Below are 24,936 nucleotides of genomic sequence, written 5' to 3' on the forward strand. Positions count from 1 at the left end.
CAGCAAATACATATTCCAATTACATTTAATGGTTAGAATAGTGCAAAATAAATAAATAAATAACATGGTTAATTATATTCTGAAAAAATATATATATATACTGTGTATATATATATATATATATATATATATATATATATATATATATTTTTTTTTTTTTTTTTTTTAGGTGTTTTGAAAGCAGTTAGGTTTGCTCAGTTAGAAGAATAAAACATAGTCTGGATAACCGGCAAATATTCCAAATACCTTTAATGGTTAGAATAATGTAACAATAAATAAATAAATAAATAAATAAATAAATAAATAAATAAATAAATAAAATAAAATGGTTAATTATATTCTGACAAATACGTTTTTTTTTGTTTTTTTTTTATTACAGGTGTTTCAAAGGCAATTAGGTTTGCACACAGTCTAGGTAACCGGCAAATATTCCAAATACCTTTAATAGTAAGAATAGCGCAAAAACAAAATTGCAATAAAATAAAATAAAATAATGCTGACGATGCATAAGACAAAGCATACTTTTAAAGCATACAATTAAGTCACCGATAATTCTGTCAACAAACAACAACAACAAAAACGTCTTATAGGCCACCGTTTTATTTTCCCACAAAGTGAAAGTCCTCCATCGTCAACTTCTACTTCATCATGACCGGATGTGGACGTGGCATACATTCTCAGTTCTTCCGGTGCGCGTGAGGAAGGGATTAAACGTCCGTCTCGCTGCTCTCTTTCCGTGAAAGAACGGCAGCCCTATCGCGTTTACCGGCGTTTAGACCCGGAACGGCGTCCTGACGACTCGTTCCTTAACCCATCGAGCTGTTTATGAGGTGAGCTGTCAAATAGCGCAGGATATTTGTTCTTTTATTTGATTATTTATATTCCTGTCACTGTTAGCTTAGCTTAGCACATTCACCGCGAGCCGCAGCGTCGAGTCATTTATGAGTTTAATTCATATTTAATACATTAAAGTGACACATTTTGCTCTAATTCGTACGATATAAGGGCTTATTAAGGTGGGATGCGTGTTGGCAGACCCAGTGGGACATTTCCTGATTCTGTTTGAATAGCCAACAACGATAAACATCCCAAATTAGCTTAGCAAGAGGTGAGGGAGTGAGTGGATTTAATGTCCTCATACGCCACATAGTGATTTTTAACATAAAGTAATTTATTAAAACGTGTGTTATGTAACTTAGTGGCTTAGTTAATATTATATTATTCGGTTTAATAGTACGTGTCGTTGCTGCAATGCATCTGCTTGACTATGTTATGATTTTGTTTTTCAACTTCTTGATTGACATCTCAACTTTCAACGAGTGTCTTATTGGTAGAATTAAATATTAGCTTCAGTGTTATTATTAAAAATGTAACATCGTTCTCAATTGCATATATTTTCCAAATACAAGTGTCAAAGTGAAAGCATGACACTGAGCATCGTAAAATAAGCATTTTAGTTTTTTTCAAGTAGGCAAAAAAGGATGTTCATCTAAACATCAACACAATAAACATCTTGAATGCAAGTTTCTGTGAATACCAATTAAAAAGAGAATTTCTAGTGTGTTTTACAGTAAATTAATGGGTAGCTATAGTAACTGGCATATGTTGTCTTTCTAAACCACGCCCCCTTTATATGAGGTCTTGTCAGATATGACCCTGGACCACTAAACCAGTCATAAGGGTCAATTTTGAATAAATGAGCTTTTAATTGATGCATGGTTTGTTAGGATAGGACAATATTTGGCCAAAATACCACTACTTGAAAATCTGGAATCTGAGGGTTCAAAAAATCAAAATATTGAGGAAAATCTCCTTTAAATTTGTCCAAATCAGGTTCTTAGCAATGCATATTACTAATCAGAAATTAAGTTTTGATATATTTATGGTAGGGAATTCACAAAATATTTTCATGGAACATGATCTTTACTTAATGTCCTAATGATTTTTGGCATAAATGTATATCTACCTTATCTTATTATTTATTTATTTTTTAAAGAATGCTGGTTTTTATCAAACCTTGTGGTCAGATCCACATATGGGCAAGCAGTTTTTAATGGCACGTGCTTGTTTGATCATCACTAAAACCAGTTGCTTGATCAGTAGACTTGTGACTCTCAGAATTGAGTTTCCATGTCTGATGGTTTCCCTTTATCCATCGTTGTCACTCATGTTGTGATCTTGTACATGACCTGCCTGAGTATATTCAGGTCGTCCAGCAGGCCTGTCATTTCATTTCAGACAGATAGATGGAAAATGAGCGTGTTTATCTCTGGAAGTCCTTGCACATGTGATGCTGTATACTATTACGGTATCCATAGCCTTGAATTATTCAACATTATTCACAACAAGGCTGGTTTGTGCTAACGCTTCTTTGCTATGCTACATGTTAGTAGTTTTAAAGCAGATATATTCAAAAATACAGATTTAGAGATTTCACAATTGCTGTTAAAACTACTTTTCCATCTATTTTGTGGGTTTTTGGTAACAGCTGCATTAAGAAAGCAAGTGCTTTGGCAGTAATTGTGTCATTTGAATCCACTCCAGTCAGCTTCGGTTTCATTGATGTTTGTGAAATTGATATGTGGGAGACACTATTAAACACCATTATATAAGCAGTTTCAGGAGTTACACGAGTAAACTGTTGGACTAGTGAGTTGAAGCGTCTCAGATGTTTGGGGTGGGTGTGGATCACAAAATACGTCAGACGTCTGTTATGTGCTTCCAGTGTTATTAGGGCATGCTTTGTTTGATTGTAGGTTGTGTTTTTGAGTATTACATAGTATTTAAATAGTATGAAGCCTATAAAGGCCTAAAGTTACAGGTTGAAAGGTTATGCTTCAATATTTCAGTTTAAAGTTGACTTGCACTAGAACATAAACTAGCCTCAGATTAATTTGTCTGAAGAAATCTTTTGTAACATTATAAATGTCTTTATCGTTACTTTTGATAAATTTAAAGCATCTTTGCTAAATAAAAGTATTAATATCTATAATTTCTTTTCCCCCCAAAATAATATTGACTTTACACACTATACTATTCAAAAGTTTAATGTTACACAAGCTTTTTATTTTAGATAAATGCTGATATTTTGATATTTCTATTCATCTTTCATATTCAAAGAATCCTGAAAAAAATGTAGTCAACTGTAAATATTGATAATAATAAAAATGTGTCTTAAACAGCAGATCAGCTTATTAGAATGATTTCTGAAGGTTCATGTGACACTAAAGAATGGAGTAATGATGCTGAAAATTTGATCACAGGCATAAACATTTTTAAATATAATCAAATAGAAAGCAGTTACTTTAAATAGGAAAAATATCTTAAAATGTTACTGTTTTTGCTATACCTTGGATCAAATAAATGCAGGCTGAGTGAGCAGAAAAAAATCATTTAAAATCTTACTGTTCAAAAACTTTTGACTGGTAGTGTACATTTACACTAATAATTCCTCTGCAGGAATGAGGACTTTGGTTAATGTGAAATTCTCCTTTTATTTGTTTACTCATCAACTTCCATGTGGTGTTTGCTTTTAAAAACCTCAAGGCTTTTCCAGCTTGAAGGGTGAAACAGCTTTTCTGGCAAATTTCTCTTTTTATGTCAACATTTGCTGCACAGGCCTGAGCTTAAATGATTAGTCAGGAGTTTTGCTGTGCCAGCAGTCCAGCAGCACATGTCTTTAGACCCCGGAAAGCATCAGAGAGACTAACAAGACCTCTTAAGCTTTTCTCACAGCAGTACCTCATAAATATAGATTTACTAACTCACTTTTTCTTTATCCTTTTTTCCCCTGTTTCTTCAGAGTTAGGGATGAACTGAGAATGAATGTCAACCAGCAACCTCACATGGCCTCTCCTTATGGGCAGCCTCAGCCTGGGTATCAGGGCTACCCCCAGCCTGGATATGGGGGTGGCCACGTGCCATCAGGATATCCGGCTCAGTACGCACCTTATAACGGGCCAGGCTCTGGCTATCAACAAGGTCCACCACAAGGTAAGGGGGGTTAAAGTACAGAATAAATAAATAAATGACTGGTTAAGGAAATATGTTTATGACAGGTTATTATCATGTAATATGACCTTCAGTTAAGCAAGGGGGAAAAAGAAAGTGACAGATTTCTCCCTCCCAGCTCTCTCTTTTTTACCTCTCATCTCCTGTTTTCACTTTTCATTCCCATTTTTCACTGCTCTCTCTTTCTTGTATTGCAGGATATTCTCCTTATGCAAGCTTTCCCTCTAAGACTCTCGCAACAAACTTAGTCTCTGACCTGTCCTCCTCCTCTCCTCTTGACCTAGGTAACTGGTTTAATTCTGCTTAGCAGCCTGTCCTTTTCCCTATTTCCTGCGATGCTTATTGACTGCAGTGTGCTAGACGTCTGGGCACTGTTGCATTGAAATGGCAGGATGCGGTCAAAACTTTGCTGTGAAAAGGCACAGAGGGAGAGACTGTCATTCTGCCTGGCTGCTTCCCCTATTATCTCTTTTCCCCAATTGAACAATAGTATTTTAATCATCCTTTCATGATCAATGAGTGAGTCACATAAGTTGTTTGACTACATTAGTGTACTTGTAGTACTTACAGGGTTCAGATTTGACATTGGCTAAGTGCCAAATGTGAGTAAAATTGAGTCGATACAGAGTTGTGCGCACAGTTGGCTAGTGACATTACAACCAACTGCAATTTAACACATGGTTTATCTTGATTTATATCTATACAAACCATTCACTATAGAATATTTACAATCAGTAATGTATCTATAACTCCTAAAAAGTGTTTCTTATTGTTGTGACACCAGTGGAATATTCTTCACATTAAGCCTAGTTTTTGTCACTATTGTGCAAGGGGGAAAAACAGCAAAATAATCCCATCGTCATGAAGAAAAAAATGTTTTAATGACTCTTCTGACCTATAATATTTTTCTGTCCCTTTCATGTATCTTAGGTCCCATATTTTTATAGCTGCTTATTCTTTATTTTTAATAATGTCATAAGTTAAAAAAGAGAAAGAACTAACAAACAACACAAAAAATATTCCACATTCTAGGCTGTATTATATTTTATTTTTGAGAATTATATCACTCCAAAATTAAAATTTCCTGATAGTTTACTCGGCCCCATATCATCAAAGGTGTTCATATCTTTCTTTCTTCAGTTGAAAAGACAAGCAAGTGTATATATACATTTTTACCTATATAACCCTTGGTCCTCGGTTGGAATCACTGATCCCAATTGACGTTCACTAGATAGAGAAAAATTCTGGAAAGTTTTCCTCAAAAACTTTAATTTCTTTTTTAACTGAAGAAAGAAAGATATGAACATCTTTACACAGGGGTAAGTAAATTACCAGGAAATTAATTCAGAAGTGAACTAATCCTTAAAATTAAATGCCTGTTGCTCAAAGTTATAAAAGTTTGAAATAAAATGTGTGTTGTGTGGGTTATAAATAAGCTATTTAATTATTTATTGCTGGTTCTGCTAAAGGTATGAGAGGACCCCCCACCTCAGGGGCACCACCTGTCTCAGGTGCCCAGAGCTATTCTCAGTTTGGGCAAGGAGAAACTCAAAATGGACCACCTCCAATGGGTGCTCCACCACAGAGGTCAGTGACCTGTTAAATTAGCACATAACCACAATTTATTTTTAGCCTATGTGTTGCCTGTTAAGTTTTATGGCTGTTATTACATGAATGGGTTATACATTATTTCCTTTTAATATGTGATGAATGCAAAGTAAGCTATGTTTTCATGTTTTTTTACTTTCTTACTTTAATCTTATTTTAATTTCTTGTTTAGGCCTCCAGTGTCTCAACCTTACACTCCAGGTGCAGTGAATCTGTCTGGTCCTCAGCCTCCGTACGGCCAGCAGTTTGGAGCACCACCCGTCAGCATGCAGCAGATGACCAATCAGATGGCCAGCATGCAAGTTGGCTCCACTGCACCCTCCCCTGCAGGCCCAGGCTATGGTAAATACCTCTTTTAAAGAAATTCACTTCCAAAACAAAAATGTACAGATAATTTATTCACCCCCTTGCCATCCAAGATTTTCAATGTCTTTCTTCAGTCGTAAAGAAATTGTTTTTTTTTTAAAGAAAACAATTCAAGATTTCTTACCTTCTATGGTGTCTGTGAGTTTGAACTTCCAAAATGCAGTTTAAATGCAGCTTCAACTGATCCCAGCCAAGGATACTTTTTTAACCTCAAATGCTCGCAGGCACCATCGAAGTCCACTATATGGAGAGAAATCCTGAAATGTTTTCCTCAAAAAGCATAATTTCTTTATAAGTGAAGAAAGAAAGACATGAACATCTTGGATGACAAGGGCGTGAGTAAATGATCTGTAAATTTTTGTTCTGGAAGTGAACTTCTTCTTGAATATTAATGTTAACATCATAAAGAGACATAGAGTGTCTGTGTATTTGACATTTTTGTTTTTTCTTTTATCTAGCCCCTCCCTCTGTGTCCCAGGCTACTATGTCTGCTCCCTACACACCTGCATCTCCTCCAACTTTCCCACCCACTTCCACTGCTCCCTCACAGCCACTGCCTACTGAAGCTGTAGCTCCTCAGTCCTACTATGGAGCTCCACCAACTGCCCAGCAGCCGTTTCCAAATGCTGCCCCACCTTTTTCATCCACTGGCCCCACTCAGTCCCAAGCTCCACCACCTGTTTCCCCACAGTCCTTCCCTCAAGCTCCGCCTGTCTCTCAGCCTCCTTTTTCCACAGCCCAGGTGCCTCCAGGTCCCACCCAGTCATACGGAGGCCCGCTTCCTCCAACACAGCCCTCGTTCCCAAGACCACCGCTTCCCACCTCACAGCCCTCCACGTTCCCTGCTGGTCCACCACCCACCTCAATTCCATCTCAGCTCCCAGGGGTCATGCAGCCCCAACCACCAGTTTCCCAACCCTCACCTTACCACTCAGGCCCCCCTCCAAACTCTACTGGGTTTCCACCACAAGTTGGTGCTCCACCAAGGCCTTCCCTTGGTGGAATGCAGGGCCCTCCTCCTTTGGCATCGCAAGGGCATCCTCCTTTGGCATCGCAAGGGCATCCTCCTATGGCATCGCAAGGGCATCCTCCTATGGCATCGCAAGGGCCTCCAATGGCATCGCAAGGACATCTTCCAATGGCACAGGCTAATCATGTACCCTCTACACAACCTGGCATGCCACCTGGTCCTATCAATGCTTCCCTGTCAGGGCCACCACCACAGCCAGGAATGCAGGGATATCCTCCTCAGCAAAATGGTGAGCACCAATTAATTATTACTAATACTGTTAAAAACTTGTCTGCAATAATTTTAAAAAAGCCATACAGGTTTAGAACAAATACAATTTTTGGGTTAACTAGCTGGCTAATGCATTCACAAGTCCTAGATTTTGTGAATTGATTCGCTTATTATATATTATTTCCCTGCCAGGTGCTTTTGGGCAGGTCAGAGGTCCTCAGCCTGGTTACACAGGACCATATCCTGGGCAGCCAAATTATGGAGCGCAACCTGCTGCACCTGCTCCAGCGCCATCCGCCCCAAAAAGGCTTGATCCTGATTCTATCCCGAGCCCGGTATGAACAATCTGACATTCCCACATATCTATTGTGTTGCTCAAGTGTGTTTTTTAATGTATTTATCCATCATTGTCAGTACTAATGCACTTGCATATGCACTCACAAACACAGAAGTACACTGTCAATCTGTAAAATATATATCTGTGTTATTAGTTGTGTGATGTGCTTGTGTTAAGAAAGGCTTCGCTCTGGAGTCTCCTGTGTCTGATGTGCATGCACTATGGCGGCTATTAATAACAATAACAGATTCATGGATTTTTCAAGGCTTGGAAACTCTGCACGTGCCACTCCGCAATAACTGCACACATGTCGCTTATATTGTCTGCTAAACAGTGTGATTTAATCATCAGTAATTCTAGGCTTGGAAAAAAAACAGAGGAACTGTAACTGTGGTTACACTTCTGTTTATCTTCTCTGCTCTTTCTCTCTTTTTTATTTTTTATTTTGTTTTGGCTTCTCTCTCTCTATCCCTCTTCTCTCTTATAATTTGCTGGCTAAATTGTTAAAATGTAAAGCAAGCCTCTGACATGCCGCCTGTGCAGAAAACAAGACATAGAATAGACCCAGACGCAATCCCAAGTCCAGTAAGTGCCTCGTGTCTCTCTGCCGTTCTGTGTTGTTACACTGTATCCCGATTTCTCTGTTCTTTACTCATAGGGGTTCCAATGACTGTGTCTAGATGATTAGAATATTTATTTCTTGGTCATATACTGCTGACATAATAGCTTTTGTTTACCAGACACTTTCTTAATGATTCTTAAAGGCATAGTCTACCTAAAAATTACAATTCTGTTGTCGTTTATTCATCCGCATATGTGATCCTGGACCACAAAATAAGTCACCAATAGCACGGGTATATTTGTAGCAATAACCAACAATACATTGTATGGGTCAAAATGAATGATTATTGTTTAATGCCAAAAATGACTCGGATTTTAAGTAAAGACCATTAAATTTCCTACAGTAAAAGTCTCAGAACTTAATTTCTGATTAGTAATATGCATTGCTAAGAACTTCATTTGGACAACTTTAAAAGGCTATTTTGTTTTGTTTTTTTTGCACCCACAGATTCCATGTTTGCAAATAGTTGTATCTCGCTAAATATTTGCCTATCCTAACAAACCATACGTTAATGGAAAGTTTATTTTTTCAGCTTTCACATAATGTATAAATATCAATTTTAAAAAAAATTTACCCTTATGACTGGTTTTGTGGTTCAGGGTCACATATTGTTCCAAAACTGTAACTTTCTGTCTTCTATGGAACATAAAAGATCTTTTTTTTGTCTATATAATGATAATCAATGATTTGGTTCCCAAAAAATATCTTCTTTTGTTTTCCACGAAGAAAAGAAAGGCGTTCAGGTTCGTAATGACATGCCAGAATTTAGACTTTTGGGTGGACTGTCCATTTAAATCATTATTGATTCTGGATAAATGCCTTACATTTTTTTTAGACTGGTCATTGGTGCCCTCCTAAAACCACTCGCATCTACACTCCTGCATGCAATATAGTAACAGTGTGTGCATGACTGACATGTTCTTATTTATGGTTTATTGGGCTGTCTCTAATAAAAGCATTGTGGCCCATCATTTAAAGGTAAATTCTGGGTTAGATGGAACTCGAGCTCTTTGGGATGACAAGAGGGCTGTAATAGAGCTGCAGGGTTGACATAATTTTGATCGCCAACCTGGATATTAGCATTACCGTGGGCTTTCCATTATGAAAAGCCAATGGATTGTTGCAGAAACTAAGCTCAAGTTTGTTTTCTACATGTTTTGTTCTTCAAGATAGTCTCCATGAGTTGTATTACTGATATATTTTATGTCGTAGAATAAAATTTGAAAATGTTTTAAGCCTGTCTTAACCACAGACCATATTTAAGGTGTTAAACCAAAAACATGGACTTTGTGTATCGTGTATATAAAAATGTTAACTCCACTTCTGGGTTTAGTGCTCATACCTGCAGTGCTCTATGCTCTTGTTGTGAAAGTCTGTGGGACTATGCAGTAAGAAAATGTTTGGTATTAGAGCTAAACTGTTAGGGACAGCATGCATCGGGTGTTGTTGATGAAGCTTACATTTTTCAACCCTGAATATTCCTTTAATCTGGTTTAGATGATCAGATGTGGCTCTAAACTTATGAACTTACTGATCCTGTTTGGATTAGTTCTATACGAGCATAATGAGGTTTATCAGGTGAAAGTTCAGGGTGTGTTGTTTGTTCATAATTGAAGGTGTGTCAATCTTTCATAGGCTACTGTTCGTTCTCTCAGATTCAGGTTATCGAGGATGACAAAGCAAACAAGGGAAGTGAACCTTTTACTACAGGGGTCAGAGGTCAAGCCCCACCTCTTGTCACCACCAAATTCCAAGTTAGAGATCAAGGTAAAAATAGAGATTAGATACTTGGACTGTACAGTGCAAGTATGTAAAACAGTAGGTTTTATTCCATGATGTTACAGGTCTTAACAAAATATACATTATTAATCTCTTCAAAGGGAATGCTAGTCCACGCTACATCCGCTGTACAGCCTACAACATGCCCTGCAATTCCGACATGGCCAAACAGTCCCAGGTTCCCCTGGCTGCTGTCATTAAACCCCTGGCCCCTCTGCCTGCAGATGAGGTAAAAGGCCGTTGTCAGTTATTGTTGGTTGTCCTTTAAAATGATTGTAAAGGGATGGTGGGTAATAGCATGTCATTCCTTTTTACTGCCAGTCACCGCCATATCTCGTGGATCATGGAGAAAGTGGTCCCATCCGCTGTAATCGCTGTAAGGCCTATATGTGCCCGTACATGCAGTTTATTGACGGTGGCCGTCGTTTCCAGTGTGGCTTCTGCAGCTGTGTCACCGAGGGTTAGTAATGCTCCGATAGCATGCTTATAATTTTGAATTCATCCGAGTCATTTAATGTTTTGGTTTCTTTTCTCCTTTTCCACTTTTAGTGCCTCCCCATTACTTCCAGCATCTGGATCACACAGGGAAGAGGGTGGACTGCTACGACCGACCTGAGCTCTCAATGGGCAGTTATGAGTTTATGGCTACTGTGGACTACTGTAAGGTACAGTATATGTTCCATAATGCCACTACAATCTTAGGGTTAGTTCACCCAAAAATGAAATTTCTGTCATTAATTACACACCCTTATGTCATTCCAAACCCTGTAAGACCTTAGTTCATCTATGGAATATAAATCCCTGCATAGACAGAAAGGCTCAAATCACGGTCGGGGCACAGAAACGTTGTAAGGATGTTATTTTTGTTTTTGTGCACAAAAAGTATTCTTGTAGCTTCATAAAATTACAGTTGCACCACTGATGTCACATAGACTATTTTAATGACGTCCTTACTACGTTTCTATGCCTTGACCATGGTTGGACCCTTGCTGTCTATGCAGGGTCAGAAAACTCTTGGGTTTCATCAAAAATACCTTAATTTGTGTTCCAAAGATGAACAAAGGTCTTATGGGTTTGGAACGACATGAGGGTGAGTAATTAATGACAGAATTTTCACCTATCCCTTTAAGAAAATTCTGTGCTGATATGTATGGGATTGCTAATTTTAAATATAATTTATTGACAGAACAATAAGTTTCCTCAGCCACCAGGCTACATCTTTCTGATTGACGTGTCCTATAATGCTGTGAAGAGTGGCATGGTGGGAATCGTGTGTCAGGAGCTGAAGACACTGTTGGATTACTTGCCAAGGTGAGAGTTTAAACAAAAGCAGTACAATCAGAATAACACCGAACATTCATATCTGTTGAGAGATCTTTTTCGCATGTACAACAAAACAATACATGCGAAATTGTGACATTGCCTATTTATTGTTTCTGCAGAGAGAATCCTGATGTGGAATCAAATGTTCGAGTTGGCTTTGTCACCTACAATAAAGTGCTTCATTTCTATAATGTGAAGGCATCCCTTGCCCAGCCACAGATGATGGTAGTGTCAGATGTGGCTGACATGTTTGTGCCCCTACTGGATGGATTTCTGGTCAATGTCTCAGAGTCCAGGGTGGTTATTGAGAGGTAGGCTTCAGTTTTTGTACACTACAGTTTAAACTTTTTTTTTTTTTGTCTTTTTGAAAAGATTTTTGCTCTCCAAGGTGGGTTTATTTAATAAAAAATAAAAAGCAATAATGTAGTAAAATATTATTGCAATTATTGAATAGAAAGATTCAAAGATCAGTATTTATCTGAAATAAAGCCTTTGTAACATTACCCCATTAGCTTGGAGTCAGTATAATATTTTTCGGGAAAGAAATCATAGACATTAATGCTTTTATTTATCAAGGGTGCTTTAAATTGATCAAAAGTGATGATAAAGACATTTATAATATTTCAGATAAATGCTGTTCTTCTGAACTTTCTATTTATCAAAAAAAAAACTGAAAAATTCTAATTAGCTGTTGAGTATTATTCAACATAATAATAAATGTTTTTAGAGCAGCAAATTAGAATATTAGAATGATGTCTATAGGATTATGTGACTGGGGTAATGATGCTAAAAATTCAGCTTTGAAATCACAGGTTTAAATCAAATTTTAAACGTATTTAAAAAAAAAAAACAGTTGCTGCAAATAGTAAAATATATTTTACAATTTTACTGTTTTTGCTATACTTTGGATCAAATAAATGCATGCTTGGTGAGCAGAAAAGACTTAAAAAAAAACATTACAAATCTTACTGTCCAAAAACTTTTGGCTGGTTGTGTATAAGGGCACTGTAACATCCATAATTTAGTTTTTTTTTTTTTTTTTTTTTTTTTCTATTTAAGCTAGTGTAAAAGCTAGGATACCTGTTTTTTTTTTTTGATCATCAGTGTATTGATTGAGAAAATGTGTTGCCCCCAGTTTGTTGGATCAGATCCCTGAGATGTTTGCAGACACGCGGGAAACCGAGACTGTGTTTGGGCCTGTCATTCAGGCCGGGCTGGAAGCGCTCAAGGTATTTTATCTTATTGCATCAGTGCAAATTTCATAGTTCACATTGAGTGTACATCATATGAATGTTAATGATTTCCACAATGCACTGTGATTTGAAATGGTGTTAGTCTTGTGCCCTTGTGGTAATTAGATGAAGTATTTCTGTATACAGTGTTAATGGAAGAAACTTTACGTTTTATTTTGGTTTGAGTATTTCATGTCCACTCGGAGTGGAATCATTCAGTAATCATGAAATTTCTGTTTTGTCATCTAGGCTGCAGACTGTGCTGGAAAGCTCTTGGTTTTCCACTCGTCTCTTCCCATCGCTGAGGCTCCAGGCAAACTAAAGAACAGGGAGGATAAGAAACTAGTGGGCACTGATAAAGAAAAGGTACAATGACTTCTTCCTCTCAAATCTGTACTGCTCATTACATTGTGTCTGTCTTTTGATAAATGCAATGTTGCATGCACAGCAGCAGTTGAAATGTATTGCCGTCATTGGGTATTTGGTAGGTAGTTTTAAAGGACTCTCTCCATACAGCGCTTTGTAAAGTTCCCATCTCCATTTCCTTTGCAGTCATTATTCCAGCCACAAGTTAGTTTTTACAACACACTAGCCAAGGAGTGTGTTGCACAGGGTTGCTGTGTGGACCTCTTCCTGTTTCCCAACCAGTATGTTGATGTAGCAACGTTAGGGGTGGTCCCCACTTCAACAGGTGGCTCCATCTACAAATACACCTACTTCCAGGTAAGAGGGAACTATACCACCTATTTATTAATACCATACATGACAAATCTCCTCAACGAAAAATAACATGTATTGATTATATACACTATGGTTTGTTTCAGGCTCCATCTGACCAGGAACGTTTCCTCAACGACCTGAGGAGAGATGTGCAGAAGCAAATGGGCTTTGATGCAGTAATGAGGGTCCGCACCAGCACAGGTGAATACACAATTCTATACATGACATTTACCTAGCTTTACTCCTGCCATTTACCTACACTACGAGTCAGATTTTTATTGTTTTTCAAAGTAGTCTCTTCTGCTCAACAAGTCTGCAGTTATGTGATCCAAAGTACAGCAAAAACAGTAAACATTTAAAATATTTTACTATTTAAAATAACTTTTTTATTTGAATGTATTTTAAATTTTTATTTATGTGATTTCAAAGCAAATTTTTTTAGCATCATTACTCTAGTCACATGATCCTTCAGAAATCATTCCAATATTATGATTTGCTGATCAAAAACATTTATTATGATGTTGGAAAATGGCTGAGTATAATTTTTTTCAAGTTTCTTTGATGAACAGAAAGTTCAAAATAATTAAATAATCTTTTGTAATATTATAAGTGTCTTTACACTTTTACACTTTTGATCAATTTAGAGCATCCTTGATAAATTTAGAGCATCCTTGATAATTTCTTTTTCAAAAAAAAAAAAAAAAAAAATTATATATATATATTAGGGCTGTCAACCGATTAAAATTTTTAATCGCGATTAATCGCATGGTTGTCATGAGTTAACTCGCGATTAATCGCACATTTTTATCTGTTCTAAATGTACCTGAAATTAATACTTTTTAAAGTTTTTAATACTCTAATCAACGTTGGCATGGACAAATATGGATGCTTTAAGCAAATATATGTTTATTATTAGTGAAACCCGACATAGAGCATGAAGACTAGACATGTTTCAAAGGTCATAGATGTTTTTCAAATAACTTGTTCATGTCTATTCGACACATGGGAAAAAAGAACATAGAAATACCGGGTTCCCATTACTTCTCTTTCTTTGCACTGAGCAATTTACATACACAAGCCTGTTTACATTATTTGTAGGACAGGGCAGCTCACTTCTTCTGAACATGCAAAATGTACATTTCATACCTGCAAACTTGTCGCTTTTCGGCGACAATCGCCGTTTTCATTGTCAATTGGGTCATTCACGTGAATCGTGTAGAACCGGAGAGTTTTTTTGAGGAGGAGGAGGGGGGGGGGGGGGGTTGGTTGGGCTTGCGTTAATTGACATCTGGGCCGATCGGAATCTCAACTGAGCTCGCGTCTGTCAAAAGAGAGAGAGGTGGGGGTGGGCTTGCGTGCCATGTAGGCCATTATTGGATAATTCTTATAAATGACATTTTTCCTGGACCAATCTCAGCGCTTGCTTCAGTATCTTGAAACAAACTGCCATCTGTGTTCGCGCCTGTCAAGAGACACCTGACCTAATGTTGAAACTCTGATGGAAATTGAAATGACCGTATGCATGGAGCGTTCTTTAGAACTTCTGCATAAAGATAAGCAGCTCGTAAACTTCCGCTAAAGCTCGTTTTATATGTGCTATATATTAGGTGAACACTCTTGAGACTCATCTACTGCCTCGATCTTATCAGAAACTGAGAAAAATGATAATTGCAACATTATAAACAATGTTAGCGGCGTGAACATTCAGTTTATTATTATTTAACAACATATCATTTAAATGCGGAGCCTGGTAATCCCGTACTCTCTGTATCTGCATAGTTGTACATTTAAATGCTGACAGCTAAACGCTATCATAACTTGTTTAGGCTAACGTTAGCTAGCAAGCCATACTTCTCTTCAAGGACATCTAAATCGTATTCTTGATAATCACTAACTTGCCTTCAAAGTCATGAACACATTTTTAAAATCTTATCACAATATTTTAAAGCCTTTATTATTTTCCAAGTCTACAGCTGTGAAATAAAATGTACTTCAAGAACATTCATTCATAAAAAACTGCATCGGACAAAATGACTTCGCAGAAAACAACGTCTTTTTAAAAAAATAATATGGAATGACCCATATAACCAATAGATGGCAGCAGAGGATTATGTATTATGCAGCTGCCTTTTAAACTCCCTATATTTTTCAAGACGGCTTTCTTTTTGATTTATTATACAATTTCTAGCATAATAAATTGTAGTACTTTTACCGCCCTTAAGTGTATATATATATATGTATGTGTGTGTGTGTGTGTGTGTGTGTGTGTGTGTGTGTGTGTGTGTGTGTGTGTGTGTGTGTGTGTGTGTGTGTGTGTGTGTGTGTGTGACCCTGGACCACAAAACCAGTCATAAGGTTAAATTTGACAAAACTGAGATGTGTATATATATATAATATATAATATGAAAGATCAGTAAATAAGCTTTCTATTGATGTATGGTTTGTTAGGATAGGACAATATTTGGCCGAGATACATCTATTTGAAAATCTGGAATCTGAGGGTGCAAGAAAATCAAAATCCTGAGAAAATCATCTTTAAAGTTGTCCAAATTAGGTTTTTAACAATGAATATTACTAATCAAAGATTACATTTTGATACATTTACAGTAGGAATTTTACAAAAAATCTTCATGGAACATAATCTTTACTTAATTTACTAATGATTTTTGGCATAAAAGAAAAATCAATAATTTTGACCCATGCAATGTATTTTTGGCTATTGCTACAAACATACCCCAGCGACTTAAGACTGGTTTTGTGGTCCAGGGTCACATATATATATTATAGCAAGTGCAGTAAGACATTAAGCTCACACACAAACAACCTATAAGGGTGAATTATTTAAATACTTATATATAGTGCACTACAAATACGTGAAATATTGATGGTATAAAAATTAAATAATGCACTCAATATGAATCGATAATTCCTATATATTTAAATATTTCATATAATTTAATAACTACATCTTTTGAGTTTTATCTTGTACTGTAAAATATATTAAATAGTTTGTGAATGTTTTTCAGTTTCCCTCCATGGCGTTTGTGTGCGTGTGTTCGTGAATCCCTTGTCCAGGCTAAGAAGGAAAAAATAATGTTTTTCAGTATAATATACCCCCCCCCCCCGCCCCGCCCCGCCCCGCCCCGCCCCGCGGACACTGTCACCTTTTTTCCTCTTATGAGTTTGCAGGTCTGACATTTATTTTTACATTTGTTTGCCTCTTGGTGCCCACATACTGTTATTTGATGCAGCCAAGTTCTCAACAAAACTGTTTCCATTATATATGCTATATTTTAGTGTTTCTGTTATCAGACAACCAAAGTAATATGAAATAATGACTGAAAAGAATCCTGGATTATGATCATGATTCAATCGCTGAAAAGAATCATTTACCGGCATCTGGACATAAGTCACTGTTCTCTGCATTATTATCGTTGTTTTTAACTTCCTGTTTGAATGCTTTCACGATCCTTGGACTTTTTAGGAGTTTACCCGTTTAAAGTTATGTGATCGCAAAAACCTGCTTCTTTTATTTCTTTAAGGTATTGTTTTCGTTATAATGTACTTATTGGAGAGCCAGGTCTCATGAAAATGCGTACTAGAAGCACGATTTTCTGTTTCTGTTTGGCGTGCTATTAATAAGCTGAAATGAACTTTGGCGTGCATATGATATGCATGTGTTTGACGTGCATATAATACGCCGTTTTCGCTTGCATACTCGTATGTGGCTTTACGCATCAACCCCACAGCACCAATCCTAACGTAGCCCGACTCCGCTTGCATTCATTCAATATGTCAGAAGTGCAGGTACGCACGAAAAAGTGCAAGTACGCAAAAGGATAAAATACAGAAGTGCCTGCGTACCGGCCCACTTCAAGCACTGGAAGCAACATAATATCTGGTTTAACTGAAAGCGCTGCTCCTCTGCCGCTCGCTGAACAGAGCAGACGCAGATATAAAGAGAGGGAGGTGCGCGCACATTGGGAGACCTTGCGCTCATTCGGCAAAACCGGAGAGCCTCAGAAACTATATTAGGTTTGTCCAATTATATGTCTATGAATTATATGACCTTTGTATTCATCAAAGAAGCCTGTTTTAAATATTAATTAATAAATACAAAAAGTTTCTTGAACAGCAAATCGGCATATTAGAATGATTTCTGAAGGATCATGTGACACTGAAGACTGGAGTAATGATGCTGAAAATTTAGCTTTGATCACAGGAATACATTGTAAGATTTAAGATTCAAACAGAAAGCAGTTACTTTAAATAGTAAAAATATTTCACAATATTACTGCTTTTGCTTTATTTCAAATAAAATAAATGCATGCTTGGTGAGCAGAAGCGAATTCTTTAAAAAACATAAAAAATCTGTTCAAAAATTTTAGACTGGTAGTATATTTATTCACTACTGTTCAAAAGTTTAGATCGTTTACTCTTTTGACTTTTGTCTGCTTTCTTTTTCTATTGCATGTTTATCATACATTTTTAATGCATATATGTAAAGGAGTTTAACTTGTGTGTGGTGCTGTGGCAGGTATCCGGGCGACCGACTTCTTTGGTTCCTTCTACATGAGCAACACCACAGATGTAGAGCTGGCAGGACTAGACTGTGACAAGACCGTTACTGTCGAGTTCAGACATGATGACAAGCTCAGCGAGGAGACTGGAGCTCTAATGCAGGTGTGTCTGTGTGTCTTGTGTTGCACACATGTGAAGTGTCAGCTACACTGAGTTCAGCTCAACATTTAATGACTTCAGCTGTGCTGACCTTTTTGTCTGTGCTTCTCTCGCTCCTTTTCTAGTGTGCGGTTCTGTACACCAGCTGCAGTGGTCAGCGACGACTTCGGGTCCATAACATGGCAGTGAACTGTTGCTCGCAGCTGGCAGACCTGTACAGGAACTGCGAGACAGACACCATCATCAACTTCTTCGCTAAATATGGTGAGTGAAACCACACACATCCTTTCACACCAGTCGGATAAACACCACCACACTGCTTCCTGCGCTAGCGTTCTTTGGGCCACCTCTGTTATACAAATGAAAAATTTTATTTATTTTTAAATCTAAATCCATTTCTATTTTATTTACTTACTAGTGTTTATAAGTGTGTGATATATATATATATATATATATATATATATAATTTTTTTTCTGTATTTATTATTTACTTTTTTTTTTTTTTTTTTTTACAAAGCTAGAGCTCCTTCTCAGTCTTTCCTCATATTTTTTTATTTTTTATATTTATTATTATTATTTCAAAAGCTTTTGTTTTTGTGTTTTGTTTTGCTATTTGTTCATGTTTCTTTTTTTAGAAACAATTTTACATTTTATTTATTTTTTCCTAAAAGCTTTTGTTTTGGTGTTTTGTTCTTTCTGTAATGTATTTATTTTTCTATTTATTTAATGTATTATTTTTTAACTTTTTTTACTGTTTTTTTTTTTTTTTTTCTTCTTTTTTTAAATTTCTGTATTTATTTATTTTTATATTTATTTAAATGTAGTATTATTATTATTTTAAGAAAAGTTTGTTTTGGGGTTTCTTTTGTGTTTATTTATTTTGTTATTAATTTTACTTATTTTCAAAAGCATTTTGTTTTGCTTTTTTTTTCGAAAGCTAGAACTCCCTTCCCAAACTTTCCACATCATTTAATACAATATTTGTTTTATTTTAGTTTTGCTGTTTTGTTTTTTAAATGTATTTATTAATTTTTATATTTATTCTCATTATTATTATTATTTAGCTTTTGTTTTGATGTTTTGTTTTGCTTTTTTGTTGCTTTTTATTATGTTTTTTTTATATTCATTTTATTTCTTCTTTTAAAAGCTTTTGTTTTAACATTTTGTTTTGTATTGCTTTGTTTCTTTTTCTTTTTCTTTCTTTTCAAACTAGAGCTGCCTTCCCAGTATCTCCATATTTAACAATACATCCTTGTTTTGTTTTGGTGTTTTTTTGTTTGTTTTGTTTTTTTTTTAAAGGTAGTGCTCCCTCCCCAGTCTGCCTACATAATTTAATAAAACTAGCCTGGTAAGGCAAATCAGTAAAAAATTGTCATTATTGGCACAACCATCAAAACCTACTTATTTAGCATCTCAGTGGGGGCTATGATGTTAGGTAATCATAATATAGGCCATTTACATGTAGAAGTTTTGGAGATGGTTTACTTTTTTTAATAATTTGTTCTGAGACCTGAGTTTAAAGATTATGTTGTTGTATATGTTTACAGCATATCGGAGCGTACTCAGCGGTCCTACCAAGAATGTACGTGACAGCCTGGTGAATCAGTGTGCACAGATCTTGGCCTGTTACCGCAAGAACTGTGCCAGTCCATCTTCAGCAGGGCAGGTAACTATAGAAAATAACCCACCCACAAAAAACTTTTTTTTTTTTTTTGGATGAATAAATGTCTTCAGTATTTGTCATATTCTTCATTTTGTTGATAGCTGTTTATCTGCTTACAGTTGATTTTACCAGAATGTATGAAGCTGCTGCCTGTGTACCTGAACTGCGTATTGAAGAGTGACGTTCTGCAGCCAGGGGCGGACGTCTCTCTGGATGACCGTGCCTACCTGAGACAGCTGGTCAGCACTATGGATGTGGCCGAGAGTCATGTGTTCTTCTACCCTCGTCTGCTTCCACTGGTGAGAGACAAACACAATAATATCACCCCCTTTGATATTGTAATTGAGGTGTGATGGTTATGGCACATTCTCTGTTTCTCTACAGCAAAAGCTGGATGTTGAGAGCATGTCTGTACCTGTGGCAGTGAGAGATTCAGAGGAGAGGCTGTCTAGAGGAGGAGTGTACCTGTTAGAGAACGGACTGAACATTTTCCTTTGGGTGGGGGTTAATGCCCAGCAGGAGCTGCTTCAGAATATCTTTGGCACACCGGCCTTCAGCCAGATAGACCCCAACATGGTACAACACCTTAAAAATGCTGAGAAAGTAATATGCATGCGTATTGCAAATAAATAATTTGGTTTTACATCATGCATAAGTATTACTTATGAGCAAATATGAAACTTGAATCCTTTACCTAGGATGCTTGACCTGTTTTTGCATGTTGCATTTCATGTCTTTAAAAACATGATAAAAACATGGTGACTTTTATTGTGTGTTTTGCTGATTTAGACCACTCTGCCGGCTTTGGATAATCCTTTTTCAAAGAGACTGAGGGAGATTATCGAGTCCGTCAGGGCACAGCGCTCACGATATATGAAGGTAAATGCGTCACAGGGCTTGATATTATGCTTTTGCAGGTATTTGTCATTCAAGCAGCTGAAAAGATTGTTTACTTCCCTGAACGCTTGGGTCACTTTTTTTATTGTCACAGTACAATAAAATTATTAGAAAATGAAACAAGCATCAGAAAGTAAGATAATCCTGGAATTATGCATGACCTTGATTGAGGGAGGAGGGGAAGGGAGTAGTTTTATGTCCAGATTAATGTTCGTCTGTGATATTGGTCACTCATGATTATAGGGTGATACTTCAGTCCTCCTATAAAAAAAATAAAAATAAAATTATTTGTTATTTTTGTTACTTATTTACACTGCTGTTCAAACGTTTTTTGATGTTTTTTTTTTTTAAGAATTGCTCATCAAGACTGTATTTAAGTCATCAAAAAATACAGAAAAACTAATTGTGAAATATTATTACCGTTTAAAATAATGGTTTTCTGTTTTAATATATTTTAAAATATAATTTATTCCTCCAACGCAAAGCTGAATTTTCATCAGCCATTACTCCTGTCACATTAGCCTTCAGAAATCATTGTAATATGCTGATTTATTTTCAATGTTGGTTGATAATAGTTATGCTGCTTTTAGAACCTGTGATACTTTTTCAGGATTCTTTGATGAATAAAAAGAACAGCAATCAAAACAGAAATCTAATATACAGGGTTCGTACAATGTGCTTAAAGTGCCTGAAGTATTTGAATTTGACTTTTTGAAATTTAGGGCTTGGAAAATCCTTGAAAATAGCAATATTCCTGTGCCGGTACTTGAAAAGTGCTTGAATTATTAAATGACAATATATCTATAAAAGTTTAAAATTTTTATAAGCACATCTTTTCATGCAGATAAATTAATCATACTTTATTTTGCTTTTATCAGTTAATGTCATAGAACTATCTGAATAAGTTAAACCATTGTGTCGCAAAAATGATTCACTGTTTTAAAGCATATTGCGAATCATTTGATTCAGATCGGGACTTCGAAGCGTGTAGCTTTTTTTAAATCATACCGCAAACTGAATGATTCACTATCCACACTCCAAGTCCTGATTTGAAATGATGATTTGCAAATCATTATTTAAATCAGGACTTTGAAGTGGGTTTACAAATCTTTTGCTTTAGAATGGAACCTAGGAGCATGGATCGTGATTCATTTGATTCAGATCAGGACTTAGGAGCGGTTTCGCCAATCTTTTTTTTTTTTTATATATATATTTTTATAAACCATGGAAAACTTCAAACCATAAGTGAGATCTCGAATTCAAGTCCTTGAAAATCAAAAAAGCAGTGCTTAAAGTTTATGAAAGTCCTGGAATATTATTTTATGGCAAGGTTACCGCGGGTCCTTAAAATGCCTTAAATTAAAATCCGGGAAATTAAGGTCTTAAATTGTCTTAAATTTACCGTAAAGTTGCTGTAGGTATTAAATTTTCAGCCGTGATTTATTAGCTTATTATGGTAGGTCGGCTACAGACGCTGACGTCGGTCTGCACCTGCGTGCTGCCATTACGCGGTTGTCGAGGTGAGGTTCAAAATGCGAAGATGGGAAGGTGTAAATTTACAAGTGGATGGAAGAGGATGCATTTAGGAGGTGGTTGGCGCCGGCTGAAAATAACAATGAGGCAATGTGTAAATTCTGCAAAAAGACCTTTTCGTTAGGGACCATGGGGCTCAAAGCCGTCGAGTCGCAAATGAAAGGAGGAACGCACCAGCGGTATGTTGCAGCAGCTAGTCATAGAGGGTCCAGGTTAATCCCTGCATTGTTTGCAGCTCGACCTAACAATGTTACTAGTTCAGACGCCACCTCACAGTCGGCTATAACAAGTTTCATTTCACCGCCAGACACCCAAAAGGCAGAGGTACTGTGGGTTTTCTAACAGTTATGTAGATTATTTGTCAACTTTTTGGCTTGTGCAAGGCTGTTTTGAGGACTTTCATTATTGAGCTTACTTTCAGTATTCTATTCTATATGGTTCCTTCATACAAACTTATCTATGTTACGTTGGCTCTGTTCTAAGGAACAAAGGAACAAAAAAAAAAGAAAAAGGTCTCAAAGGAAAGTATTTTTACTTTTTTTTTTTTTTTAACTTACCGAGTTTACACATTGCACATAATTGATACCAAATGGAAAACTTTCAAGTTTTGATTTCCACTGTAGGAGGCGATAAATAAAGTAGCCTATTCCAAAGAAATTATGAAATTTTTGGGTCTTAAATTGTTTGTTGAGGTCTTAAAAAGGTCTTAAAAAGCATTAAATTTTACTTTTAAAATGGTGCAAGAACCCTGTATGGTATCTGTACGAACCCTGAATATACATTTTTGCTATTACTTGTTTATCAATTTACCAATCAAAGTACTAATTTCTTTAAAAAAAATTGTTAAAACTTGTTATAAAAGATTTCTATTTTTTAAAAATGCTGTTTAAAACTTTTTATTCAATTAAGAATTCTGAAAAAAGTGCCACAGGTTCCAACAAAATATTAAGCAGCAAAACTGTTTTCAACATTGATAAATCATCATATTAGAATGATTTCTGAAGGATCATGTGAAACTGAAGACTGGAGTAATGATGCTGAAAATGCAGCTTTTATCATAGGAATGAATTAATTAAAAATATATTCACATAAAACATATTTTACATTGAAATAGGATTTCAAGTTTTTAATGGATTTTTGATCAAATAAAGGCAGCCTTGATGAACCTAGGAAACTAAAAAAAATCATTAAAATCGTGCTGATCCCAAAAACAGTTGTTTTTTTCCCCCTCCATTCCTCTATAGGTTTACTAACTTTTTCCTGTTTTTAAATCCTATCCTAATCTAAATGAATGTAACTGTAAATAATCGTTGCCTTTCAGCTCATGGTGGTGAAACAGGAAGACAAGCTGGAGCTGATCTTCAAACACTTCCTGGTGGAGGACAAGAGCAACAATGGTGGGGCCTCTTACGTGGACTTCCTGTGTCACATGCACAAGGAGATTCGTCAGCTCCTGAGCTAGGAGCATCAGGTCCCCTCCCCATTCTCCTCCCTTGGCTCTGTACTCAGAAGCGCTTTAACTTTTTATTTAACATAATAAACAAAATCCCTTTGCCCATCATCTTCGCTCCCTCAAGTATAATCTCATCCATGTGACTGAGGAAGAAGCCACCTTGTAAAGGAAATGTCGCTCCATCAGATTTGGGTGTTCTTTTGGTTTTAGTGGTGGGAGTTTTGACCCAATCTTCTCCTCCTCTCTTTTCGATGACAGGCTCGTGAGACTCTGTGTGTGCGTGTGATAGAGAAGGAGATATGCTGTTGTTGCTGCTCTACAGCTGATCTGGGATCAGCTTGTGAAGCCTTTGTGAAATGAACATCTGCAGAACAGCTACTGGGTTTTAGAGTGTGTTTGACTGTGAACGTCGAAGTTGATTGTACTGAGTGTTCTGTGAGAAACACTAGCACTGATTACTGGTCTCTTGGTACCGAAGGACAGACAAATAACCGCATTAGAAATTAATCTAGACCTACTCGGAATACAGTGAAATGAAATCCCTCATCTTATTCCAATATGAATCAAAAGATGTTTTAGAACAAATTAGATTCACCTCTACTTTAAAGATCTGATTATTTGTCATTTTCTTTCTGCTTAATTTCTGTTTTCCTTTTGATTATCTCTCTCTCGGCCTTACCGATACTGTCTCTCCTTTTTCATTTGTTATTCTTGTCTAATTTGTGTCATTTTCACCTTTTTAAAGTGTGCAAAAAACCTAATGGGTGTTTGAAGTGTGCTGTTAATCGCTCCAAATGTCTTTTACTCTGAGAAAACATTCAAAATAAAAGTCTATGCATCAACTTATCTTTAAAAGAACAGGGGAGAGCTGTTCAAAAGCCTGAACCGAATATTGCGCTTCTTTTCTCCTTGCCATCGCCCTTGTTTTCTATACAAAGCAGATATGCCTAACACTGATACGTTAGTGACGTTTCAGCATCCGGGTGAAGAATATGGATCCCTGCGGATGCCTGTACAGGGAATTGAATTTCAGATGAGCCTCTCTGGAGGATGGAAGTTGTCAAAACCCTATAGATGGTTCAGTAATTGGGCATATATTACAGAAGCATTCTGGCATTCATTCAGTTCCCTATTAAATTCTCTCTCTTTTTTTTCTTTACTGTATGGTCTGTAAGAAACCTGTATACTACATTTGCTTGTTCATGTATCAGTTATGATTTAATATTATGTTCTAAATCTGTTTAAAGGAGCAGGTGGCGTCTCTCTGCTCTAGGGTATTAATCTTTGTGCAATGGAAGCCTGTGCTGAGAGTGGAGTGCAGGACTCATTTAGAAACTGACCATTTCTAACCGGTTTTCCAAGCGAGCGCGTCAAGCACATGCGGAATTGTGACCTTAAAAGCAATCAACACTGAAAACCTTGTCATCACATTTATTACATGTACAGAATTAAAAATCACATTTTAAAAATGA

General features: G+C 36.5%; 1 protein-coding gene across 4 annotated transcripts; it reads left to right on the plus strand.

Moving 5' to 3' along the window:
• Nucleotides 1–689: 689 nt before the first annotated feature.
• Nucleotides 690–24,936, plus strand: sec24c (SEC24 homolog C, COPII coat complex component). Of its 4 annotated transcripts, XM_073827783.1 has the most exons (25): nucleotides 690–830; nucleotides 3,803–3,993; nucleotides 4,209–4,295; nucleotides 5,481–5,598; nucleotides 5,792–5,961; nucleotides 6,444–7,244; nucleotides 7,418–7,560; nucleotides 8,079–8,147; nucleotides 9,840–9,951; nucleotides 10,065–10,192; nucleotides 10,285–10,423; nucleotides 10,513–10,628; nucleotides 11,150–11,274; nucleotides 11,406–11,597; nucleotides 12,422–12,515; nucleotides 12,768–12,884; nucleotides 13,071–13,241; nucleotides 13,343–13,439; nucleotides 17,776–17,921; nucleotides 18,044–18,182; nucleotides 19,466–19,584; nucleotides 19,701–19,880; nucleotides 19,966–20,157; nucleotides 20,371–20,460; nucleotides 23,333–24,936. In XM_073827783.1, the coding sequence occupies exons 1-25, from the start codon at nucleotides 826–828 to the stop codon at nucleotides 23,471–23,473; spliced, it is 3,882 nt and encodes a 1,293-aa protein (XP_073683884.1). In that variant the 5' UTR covers nucleotides 690–825; the 3' UTR covers nucleotides 23,474–24,936. The 4 variants fall into 4 exon arrangements, with proteins under 4 accessions (XP_073683884.1, XP_073683885.1, XP_073683886.1 ...); XM_073827784.1 differs by lacking the exon at nucleotides 8,079–8,147; XM_073827785.1 differs by lacking the exon at nucleotides 4,209–4,295.

The sequence above is a fragment of the Garra rufa genome, chromosome 22, assembly GCF_049309525.1.
Source record: "Garra rufa chromosome 22, GarRuf1.0, whole genome shotgun sequence".
Classification (NCBI taxonomy): Eukaryota; Metazoa; Chordata; class Actinopteri; order Cypriniformes; family Cyprinidae; genus Garra; species Garra rufa.